The sequence below is a fragment of the Pygoscelis adeliae genome, unplaced genomic scaffold (genome assembly GCF_000699105.1).
Source record: "Pygoscelis adeliae isolate BGI_AS28 unplaced genomic scaffold, ASM69910v1 Scaffold226, whole genome shotgun sequence".
Taxonomy (NCBI): Eukaryota; Metazoa; Chordata; class Aves; order Sphenisciformes; family Spheniscidae; genus Pygoscelis; species Pygoscelis adeliae.
The window spans coordinates 4,322,680-4,334,281 of NW_008824983.1; the positions used below are offsets into that span (position 1 = coordinate 4,322,680).

The following is an 11,602-nucleotide window of genomic DNA, read 5'->3' on the forward strand; positions in this document are numbered from 1 at the left end:
TTTCCCTACCTTCCATTCCCTCTGCCCATCATTTCCTCTGTTCACTATTACGAAACATTCTCTTTTGCTATCCAGGAAAGTTTCTAGCCATATTGCTTGGTTTTCTTATAAATATTTAATAGAAATTATTACTGGGAAGTATTCTCCTATCCCAGACAAGACAGAAACTGTCAAGCTTAGTGCTATTTTGAAGCTCAGCAGGGAGACAGCCAGGTATGGAAGAACCCTCTAATTTAGCAAGGCAGGTCTGCCTTCAGAGAATTGGGTCCTTTTGTCTGAGCAGAGACCACAAGCTCGCTTCTCCACCCATGAGATGCCTCTGTCTGAAACCTAAATCTCTGCCCCACTTACATGTTGAATAGTTGGCAGCAGTGGCTCTACCACATGCCTGACAGTACTGCTTGCATCTATGGGTAGAGCATGAAAGACCATCACCGGGGTCTCTTTGGCTGAATACTTACTCCTGTCACATTCATGATGTGGTACCAGTGTCTCTCCCGGACTGCAGGATTTTGCAACTCCAGTATTGCCCTCAGTGATGACATCAGATTCTTCACCTTTAACTCCAAGCCCCTATATACATCCCGGGAACGAACGTCTTTATCCAAAGACCACATTTCCTAAGGAATAAGATTAAAATAGTTGCAATAATTACTTGTCATTAGCAGGCACCCTGTTGATCGCTTTAAGAAAAATTTAGGAGGTTTGTCAGAAAACTCTACTTTCCTCTTTCAAAGGCAGATGTGTGGGACAGTTGTAGTCAGAACAAGCCTAGGGAAGATTTTATTGGGGTCATTGGTTTATGTGGCAGATAAAGCAAAGGCTCTGGAAATGTACTTTCCAGAATGTCACTTATAGTAATGGAACTGTATTAACACTGCATTTACACAGTAATTTTATGATTATAAAATACGATTGGATCAGAGCCATTTACTTCATCACAGCCCTGATGATTTAAATCTAATTGTCTTACTGCAGATGAAAGTATCCATAATTTAATATATTCCAAACCACCATTCAGGGGGGTGAGGGAGACTCATATGCACAGCAGAGCATGATGAACATGACAGAAGTGATCAGCTCACGGGCAGCGATCAGCATCATCTCTGTTCCATGACCTGGCATATGTGCCACAGTGAATGATGCAAAAGGAGAAGGGGAATGCTGTTATCTCAACTCTCTCCTCACTTTTACCACCCCCATCACAAAATATGACCCCCAGTATCATAATGGGCTAAGTGGAGTCACATTGTTTTGAAGCATTTTAAGCGAAGACATCTGCTGTAAGTCTGATTCTTCCCTTCTACTAACTGGGCACACAATTAAACTTATTTATTCCTGATTGAAACAAATGTGTAAAGAAGAAACTTTATACCCATTAGGTTCAAGACTTACTTCCTTCCATACTCAACTACTATGCTGTCTATGAACCACAGCTATTCCTCTAGTGTCCTGCAAATAGTCTGGGGGCCTTTGTTGCTATTTTTGCTTCATACTTGCCTTGTCCCATTGCAACTGTCTTCTGCAGGGCTACTATGAACAAAATTTTGCAGATACTTCAAGCAAAGAAAGTGCCCTCCCTTTAAAAATGAGCATCTTTGCTGCAACTCCCAACACTCTGGAGCTATGTCTAAGAGCAGAGCACATAAACATCTGCAAATTCCACCTGCCTCTAAAAATAATGACTTTCATTTGGTAGAGCCTGTCATAAAATCCTATCCCCTTTATTCTTTCACATATTGCCTCAATTCAGAGAAGCGACAGCACAGTTTGACCACGTACTTCCACAGGGGCTGGAAACTCAGTCAGCAGAATAAAGTTTTAAAGGAAAGCCCCCAAAACAAAACATGTTCCAGAACATTCAGTTTGGATGCAAGCAACAAATCTACTGGAACATCAAAGTGGGTGGGAAGAGTGAGGAAGGGGTGGCACCGAGACAGATAAATTGCAGAAAGAGACAGCTACGGAACCTGCCTTGGCAAACCTTCTGAGCTCCACATCCATCTGTTCCACATTAATCTGTCTCCACTGGATTTTAGCCCAATGATCAATGCTGCTCTGAAACAGAAAGTACAGATAAAAGTGTCAACAACATTTGGTAAAGACAAGCTTCTGCTATGTAACAGATAAATGGATGGAGGGGGAAAGTTGATCACCAGCAGTAGCTCTTGGACCTTATTTTTTCCAACCCTACACCACCACTACCTAGAAAGCATGCAAAATAATCCATCTTCTCAAAATTCAACCCAAACCCCAAGCATTTAAATAATTTTATACTTCAGTTTCTTATAGGTATACATATATACCTTTCTTGCACTATTAAATACACACCTATATCCACTAATAATATACAGATGTACCTGGGAAATGTGGCAGAAACTGCCCTGCACCCCCTCTGGGCTAGGCAACGCTAGGCAAACAATTATGGAAAGAAAAGCTAGTACGTATATTTTTAACCTTGGCTATGAAAAACAACTTCTTGAGGTAAACAGAACTTTACAAGGGTGATTTCCCATACAGTCCTGTACACCGACTTTTCTGGACTCTTGCTTCTAGTCTTCTACAGCTTTCCAACGTACAATCCTCAGATCTGAAGTGGAATTTTCTGGCTTTCTGAATTTTACTCAATGATTATAATTATTCAAGCAAGTTATTGATATTTAAAAAAGCTCTAAATGAAGCTACAAAGTTTGTTTTGCTTTGGGATTATCTTGAAATTGGTTAACTTGAGAACAGAGATATTTTTACTCTAGGTATCCTAAAACATAGGAACTATAATTTCAAAAACAAAAGGAATATGAAAATCTTCATTATTTTAAACTTTTTTTCTTTTTAAATCAAAACTATAACACTTCTAGGATCAAATTAAAAATATAACATTCAAAATATATTCTAACTTTTTAATTATTAAAAAAAGAAATCTTACATCAATATAAGCACTAATATCCTAAACTTTCTTGAGCAACTGCATTTCTTCGTCTGGAATAGCTACTTCAAATAGTTTTGCAGATTCCTGCATTAGTAACATTTCTTTTTCCAGCATCTCAAGCTCTTGATTTGCCTTGAAGAGGAAAAGCGCACTCAATAAAGTACAGTTATAGGGTATTTTGAGCTTACCTAAACCTGTCAGTGAAATCTAGAGATCCTGTATGTATGATTCAATATAAGAAAAGCTGAAAGCAATTATTGCAAAGAGGTTAAAAAGTTGCTTTTGCATTATCTCTGAAAGCACCCAAAAGGCATAAGAAGGGCTCTACATTTGAACCATAAAAAGAAAAGCTGCATAGAAAACAGTTAGTTTATACTCTTGTAATAAATCTCTTATTAAACCACTTCTCCTTACTTTAAAGTTGTATAAATGCTAACAAAGTCCCTTCACAATGTTTTAAAAAGATCCACTAAATCTTCAAGATTTAGTGTATTCAAGAGCACATTATGCTGATGCTTTAAAAGAACATGAATAAAGAATATGAGCAAGTATTCTGAAATTTTTTATTTTATCAGTGAGCATATGCAACATTGGAAAAGAAACAAGAGAAATCTAAATTTGGTGGTGCTAGAATTATGCCAGCTTCTTGGAAAAAAAAAATAAACACAAAAACCAACAACAAAACCACCACAAACCACAAACAACCCCCCCAAAAAAAACCAAACCCCCAAAAAACAAACACCCCCCCCCAAAACCCCAACCCACAAACATTTTAATATGTACATTGAAATATCATTCGATTTAGTACTGAAAGATTACAAGCAAATGTGTTTTTCTGAGATTCCCCATTACCTTATCGGAGACAAGCATATGCATCTTCTGCATCAAACTGAAAGGGAGCTTCCATTTTAAATCTTTCTCTGAATTCCACCTGCTTCCCCTGATGAAACACAGGTAATGACACCTGTCACTGATCATGTTCTCACAAAAAACCCAGAGATTAAAAAAAAGACTGATCACAGAATTCAACATACATCAAGCAAAGTGCATTTTCTTCTGGTAACTGCAACCTCAGATGCCTGAAGAGGAGTTACTTTGTGCTTCACCGACACAGCTTTCTTCTTAATGGCATTCCATTTTTTCAGGCAATTCCTATTTAACAGAGTAAAATTATCTTGGAGGAAAAATATCACACGTGGCAGAAAAAACATCAGTAAGATTGTATATTAACAGTGAGGATACCCCAACACCTGCCTATCAATAAGAAATTATAGCTGAGGATTTATTTAACCATAAACTATATTCTGTGTCGTAGCTTTTACTAGAATTTTTGTCAAATGTAAAATAATTAATTCTATGGATCATTGGTAATCATAAACTGCTTGAACTTAATGAACTTAGTTATTTTTTATATGATCACATAAAACTTCATTCAAAAATATGTTGGGAATCTTCCACACAGTAAAACAGAGAGCTCCACTCCTGCTGCTTTAACACATTTTCAAATATGTAAAGCTGACCTGGAAATAACCTTCTCGTTCTACAGATCTCCCTAAGATCTCTAGAAGAACCATTCAGTAAACCATGCAAAAAACCCCATTCCATCAGGATGAAAAAAAAATATCTTGACAGGGTTTTTGTCTGTGTCAAAAGAAAGTACAAGAAAGAGAAGCCTGAATCCAAGTCAATTCACAGTAGCAAGACGACTAGTTTAAGGTATACATTAAAAATTGTACATTTATTTTCCTAGTCATCCCCTCAATCTGGTTTGGATCGACACAGAAATAGACATTGCACTGCGGACTCAAAAACTCACTGAAACTGGTGAGAAGTTTTCATTTTGTCTAATTAGATTATCTGATGAAAAACATTAGCTGAACTTCTACCCAATTCTATTCAACATTATTTACAGTGTAGCGCATCTCCCAAAACAGACCAAATAGAGGTGTCTCATATGCAGGTGCTGACCTTACAGCCATGGCTTAATAAGCTCTTCTTCTAGCGTCAGCAGGGACCACTGCAGCTGTAGTGCTTTCCTACATATTCTTACCACCAAGTTTCGTTTAATTCAGTTGATTCCCCCAATTTCACCGCCATCCAAAATAATTATAGCTGGAATGGGTGTGGGGCAGAATATATACAGAAACAAGTGGCTGAGGACGTCTGAAAGACAATATCACCTGACAGGCATCAAATCCCAGCTTTTGTATCCATGTTTGAACAGAGCCCCAAACTACCGTTAACTGTGTTAAGAAGGTGAAGCAACATAGGAAATACACTCACTAGAGTTTCTATTATGGCTCAGCTCCTGGGAGGAGGCTTATGGATGTGAACACGATTTGGTCAATAGAAAAAAAAAGTAAAGGAAAAAAAGCAAAAAATAACTACAGATCTCATTCAGAACAAAACGCAACACATCTCTTTTTGAACTGATTTTCCATCATTCACATAAAACAAGTCTTTTAAAGAACATAAGAAAAGCTACCTGGTTTTATGGCTAGCATTTGAGAAGGAGAGGAAAGAGCAGAATGAATTTTGTGTCACTGAGATCAAATACCACTATTTCGGGACCACATACACACGTAAGCAAACATGATATATTACTTTTGCTACAGTACCTCTAACTGGGCATAAACTTCTTCTGGCATCTTCTGTCCATAGCTTTCTAACAGTGCAACCATCTCTTTTTAAAGGTTCAAAGAGTTCATCAGAAGTTGTCAGCCTCTGCTTCACAGCCAAGAGATGGCCCATGATTTCTACCAGCACACAATAATCTCCCTTGGTCACCTCTCTTCGAAGTCCAGCATTTGTCACTTTTATAAACTCTAAGTCAGTCAGACTACCAAAGAGACAGGTATGATTACAAACAGGGCAAACATTCCTTACTATAGTGAGTAAACATGTAGTAAGCCCTACCGGTACTACTAGTGGCACTTATGCTGTTTTACAAAATAGTTATTTATAAAATAAAATAGAAATAATATACTTTTATGATATCATTTTAAGACATTTTGGGCCTGACTTCCAGAGATGGCAAGTGCTACTATTGAGAATTCACCCAACAGGATATGCAAGTATAGTATCTGGAAAAACAAACAAAAACCCAACCAACCACTAAAAAAACCCTAAGAAAATAAAAATAAAAAAGCTGCAAACCCAGCTCATTGAAGTATTACATGTAAAAAGACCCAAGCTTATAATTATTCCTTTAGTGTATGTAAACATGGACTCCATTTTACCTAACAATGACAGACACATCTCAAGAGATACTCCTTAAACATCCCGCTCCATTTCTTAATAATGTTTAGCAAGCTCATTTTGAAAGGCTTCGTATCCACTTTAAACGAACTTCCAAAAATTTTAGAGTCTTCAAACTTGCTTATCTGAACATAAAGATTTTCATAGATGTCAATCTAGAGCAGAAGAGAGAGAAATAAATGCATATACTCCTCCAATTCCCACTCCCCTCCCCCCCATTAAATAGCTAATTACTAATTCTGTTCTTGCCTGCTCTTTAAACAGTTTAAGGATGGGAGGCTGTTGAGAGCCTTCATCAGTAAGAGACATCTTTGTGGATGCTAAACCATGACCACGGAGAGGGAATTGCTTCGTAAACTCAGACTGGTCCTCCAGCCAGAGAGACGCGTAACTAGCAAGAGATCTTCTGTACTCCAGGGCTTTGCCGGTAACATTTGCCACTCTCTCCATAATCTCCTGCCTGATTTCAGACAGATCAAACACGTTGTCCGTATCATTCTAAGCATCAAAAGAAAAGTTTTGTTATTTCAGTAACTGAGACAGTAATACCAAGTGGTTAAATTTACATGCAGATGGATGACTAGAATTCCATCCCTTTTCCCCAGAGATCTATTAACAAGAAAAATTACAATTCACTCAGCTGTTCCTATTTTGGGTTTACATTTCATTATATGAACACATAAAACCAAACTGAATACATATCCTTTGCAAGTTATTCAAAGCTGAACTTTTCACGAACTATACGTAACTCTGACCTCCAGTTAGGTGGGTACTCCCTTACTTGTCTAAGAGATTAAGTTTCCACTGTGTGAAGATTTACAGACTTCAACATGGCGCCCAAGGTGGAAGTTCACAGCACAACACATCTCATTCAGGAGATGAATATTCAACTAATCTAAATTAGCTTTGTGTAAAATGGGCAACTTCATTCTGCTGCTCATGGATGCAGAATCGGGTGAAAGCATGAGTAAGCCTTCAGAAATTAATGGGACTATGCCTCTATAAACTGCATAACTGAGAGAACAGATGAGGCTCAGGATTTGAAGACTGATGCTATTAAATGAGTTTGCAACTAAAAATAAACTTCTTGCAGCTTACAATTATTCATTCAGTGAAATCATTATGGATTCATTATTTCCAAACACAAGAGGAGAAGTTGTACCTGGTAATGTTCTGATCCCAGGTGTGCTGCTACCCTTTTCACCTGGGCAGACATTTGGAAAACATCACCCAGGAGTTCATCTACTAGGTCATAAAAGCCATCACCAGCCTCTTTATCTAGAGAAGGTTTAAATTGAATCTCTGTGCCATTAAAGGTCATTTGGGCTTGAAAAAGTGGAGCTGGCTTCAAACTTTTTTCTGTGTTCTCCAAAAAGAAGTCTAAAGAATGCGTTATGGTGTTATATAAACCATTGACAACAACGTCATCAACATACTCTATATAAATCTTCCAAGAGGCTGAAGAGGAATCTGCTTTGAAGAGCTTTAAATTTTCCTAAATAAGCAAACAAACAGTCTCACAGTTAAAAAGCCCTTTAATATATGGTTGTGTTAATGTTTTCATTCAATACACCTCCTTGTTTCAGTATTATTTTATATAGTTGCCGTGTATTGCAAAACAACACTTTCTAACATATCTTGCATCCAGTGTGCTGCTGTACCATACTTTGGTCTGTGTAGGAGACTCCTGAACCTCCCTGGAATCACATTCACACTAGCAAAACATCTGTGCAAGGGTGAAGGTATCCCTGCATTGAAAAGACTACAGGTTGGCAGAAAACTATCACACAATACATCAACTTGGATGGAATATTCACATTTTGTAGGAACATTTCTGCATGTTTGTTCTGCATTGTAGTATCAACGCTTGTTATATTTAACTAAACATTAAAAAGAAACACTTATTTTGATCCCCTTCTTAAATAAATATCAATAATATAAATAAAGGCAATAATACAAATAAAATTAGGTCTGAATTGGAACTAAAAGGTACTCTTCAGATAGTAACACTAAGATTAATGTTGATAATGGACACAAAAATTTGTTGCAGTATACACAGAAGCAGGTCCCTCAAAAAATTTGCAAAAATTGAGCAGAGACAAAAAAAACTGCTTCTGCATTCACACCTTGTTAAGTTCTTTGACTCAGTCACTGTATGATACATCACTTGTAGTCACCTAACACAACAGTTCATATTTAAGGATATTATAATTTGATTTAGCGTTCATAAGTAAACTGGTGAATTATCTGTTGTATATTTTTAATTACACATAAGGAAGCAATATTCACATTTCAAATCAAAACTATTTCACAATATATCTAGTGCAAGAAAGCGTTTCAGGACAATTTCTCCAGCTGCAGAAATTAATTTACCCGTGGGGATCACAGGAACATAGCTCAGAGTAACAAAAACGAGACAGCAGCACTATCATGACTGCAGCTTGCCAGTCATTCCCAATCTACCAACTTAAAAAAGCACTAATGTACTTTTCAGAAGAAAAAAAAAGAACTTTGGCAACAATGCCAAATCTGTTCTCTCTTCTCCCTATTTGTCTTCAGACATCAGTCTTAACTTTTGTGCAGTTTGTGCAATTATACAAATAACTGAACAAAAACATGCATGTGACCAAGTATTAATAGTCAAATATTTAACACCCATGTCACTACATCAAAATACAGCTCACTTGGCCATTACCTTTACAACATGACGTATCTGGTAGCTATTTTCTTGCAGCATTTTGTATACTTTAGCAAGTCTTTCTCCTTTGTCATCCAGGTATAATAGAGCTTCTTTTTTACCTTTCCTGAAAAAGAGGGCACGTTCCATCCAAGCGTTCATAATTCCCTGGATTGATCTAACATTGTCCTTTGATTGCTGAACTCTCTGCTCCAAATCACACACTGATGCTTTCACTTGTTTGATGCAGTCCCAGCAGGTTGTCGCCTGCCACATGCATATTTCTTCCACTTTTTTTAGCTCGTCATCAATAGTTCTCAGCTCTTTTTCAGTCAGAGGATATTCTACCTCCAGAGTAGTCTGCATTAGTCTGTTGTACAGCTGAACGACAAGGTCAAGGTTTCCGATACACTGTTCACAGGAAAGGCACACACAGGATGAAATCTCTCTAACGTCCCACACCTGATATTATGCACTTTGCTGGGCAGAACAGCTATTTGAGGGAGGTCCTTTCACACCTACACACTGTGAAAGGGAAACCATGCAGACCTTGAATGTGTCCAAACAGAACAGGCTGCTGGGTAGAAGGCAAGCTATGGGAAGGCAACGGGATCCACAGCCTGGAAGATCCAGACTGGCAGTGCCCCCAGGTATCCAATGCTCAGCTGTGGCCAGCATCGCAAGCTGAAGGGTAAGCTGCGGTGGGATTCTGTTAGACAAAGATGTGATATTTCCTTTCAAAAAGAAGATGAGGATAGTCAGAGCCATGCACGTGCTCGCACACACGCATGCAAGTTGCAAGGGCCATGGTGCAGAAGAAATTAAAAACAAAACACACAAAGCTAAAGCAGAATCTAGAATACTGGGTTGGTTCAACATCAAGGTTAGTTCACCTCTCTTAATAAAGCCACTGGCTAGAAGAAGGAAAGAAACAGTTTATTTCATATTTATCCTTCCAGAAGCCTGAACACAATGACTTTTTGTTTACTTTGTATTTAATCTCAGATACAAGGCATTAGAATATCTTTTTGATGACTGGAGTACAAGAAAGTATACAGGAGACATCTTTTAATTAGTACTCAGCAATTTAAGGGTAGGGATTTAAGGGCTTTTTGAAGTTGATAACTTGAAGGTATGTTACAAGGTAAGTGCTGTCATTATTATATAATTATATTAATATATCTTAATATATTATTATATATTAAATAATATATATTAATATATTAGCATATATTATTATATTTCCTCCATGCATCTCTGGGGAAACCATTTACTACTGTAATAACCTTCTTTACTGTTTAAAGTAAGAACTCTCCCCTGAGCAGGTATAGGGCAACTAGATTTCCCAACTGGAAAACAAAGACAACAAAATAAGTAAGATTTAAGATTTTAAGATTTACTCATACCCTAGAATATTACTGTCATTTTATGAATATGAAGTCAAGGAGAAACATCAGATACAGATTTAATTACAATTATACATACATACCTTAGGGTCAAAATTCACACTCAGGAGGCCATTTTCAGCATTACGCTTAATTAGAGGTTGGTCTAAATTAAACTGACAAATTTCATCCACCTGAACTTTCCATCCGCAGTAGGTCTGATCTTCATATTGGTCAAGGAATTTCAACATCTCCATATATTTCTGAGAAATAAAAGCAGCTTCTGGACTTTCTAAGACTCTGCAAGGAAAAAACCACACCTAGTCAGTTTTCTTCATTTAACGATACCAACTCACAAACAAATTATGGTGGAAGCTTTTGGTTTCCCACATTATTAATTTTTAGATAAAGTTCCATGTATGCTGGCCATTTTTAAGCTAGCCATAGTCTTACCAAACTGAACCAGAGCGGAAAAGATGCATAAAGCAAGAAGCAAGAACAATGGGAACAATAAAATTCTGGGGAAAAAAGGAGAATATGCCCCCATTGTATCTTAGTAGCTATGTCAGTGGAATGTTTGTTACTCAGTAATTTAATTCAGATGGGTCTAATTCTCCTACAGGAGCTTTCCATTCTTTGTGCTACCACCTAAAAGCATGTTTGCTAAAGGATCAGGAAAGGAGGGAGAGATGGAGTACAATTTTCAAATAACTTGGATGTCTAGGTCCCACATAAGTATCTTTGAAAGTGGTGTCACCATAGAAGTATAACACTGTTTATGTGGGGTATGTTAGTGTTGTCCTAAAGCAGCGAAATTCCTGGGTTTGTTAGTTATTGACTCATCCAAAAAAAAAAATCATTAAGCAAACCTCTTACAGTTCTTAAAAAGCAATTCTGAGAGTGTTACTGAGTGCACTTCAATGCAAGAACATGAAGTTTCCAGAATATACCACAAAACTTGAACTATACACATGCACAACATGGATGTATAAATTCACTTGGGTAAGAGACCATATTATGCGGATCGCACTTGTTCAGTGATTAGCAGTAACTTTCCACTAAATCAGTGACTACAAACACAGATGAGGCACAGACGAGTAGAACCAAAATGTGTGTATTCATTCCTTCAGTTATCACAGAATCATAGAATAGTTTGGGTTGGAAGGGACCTTTAAAGGTCATCTAGTCCAACCCCCCTGCCAGGGGCAGGGACATCTTCCACTACATCAGGTTGCTCAGAGCCCCATCCAACCTGACCTGGAATGTTTCCAGGGATGGGGCATCCACCACCTCTCTGGGCAACCTGTGCCAGGGTTTCACCACCCTCAGCATAAAAAATTTCTTCCTTAGATC

The 11,602-nt window shown here is 37.6% G+C and overlaps 1 protein-coding gene across 1 annotated transcript in view; it reads right to left on the reverse strand.

Annotated features, from left to right (window-relative positions):
- DNAH11 (dynein, axonemal, heavy chain 11) overlaps positions 1-11,602 on the reverse strand; it is a 166,996-nt gene that overhangs the window by 128,643 nt on the left and 26,751 nt on the right. The window contains 16 exon segments of the mRNA XM_009325768.1: positions 462-620; positions 1,975-2,058; positions 2,927-3,065; positions 3,787-3,869; positions 3,964-4,068; positions 4,070-4,081; positions 5,548-5,616; positions 5,618-5,783; positions 6,188-6,342; positions 6,437-6,685; positions 7,350-7,682; positions 8,883-9,275; positions 9,651-9,751; positions 9,754-9,774; positions 10,350-10,547; positions 11,328-11,369. Of these exon segments, the coding sequence (XP_009324043.1) occupies positions 462-620; positions 1,975-2,058; positions 2,927-3,065; positions 3,787-3,869; positions 3,964-4,068; positions 4,070-4,081; positions 5,548-5,616; positions 5,618-5,783; positions 6,188-6,342; positions 6,437-6,685; positions 7,350-7,682; positions 8,883-9,275; positions 9,651-9,751; positions 9,754-9,774; positions 10,350-10,547; positions 11,328-11,369 (2,309 nt within the window).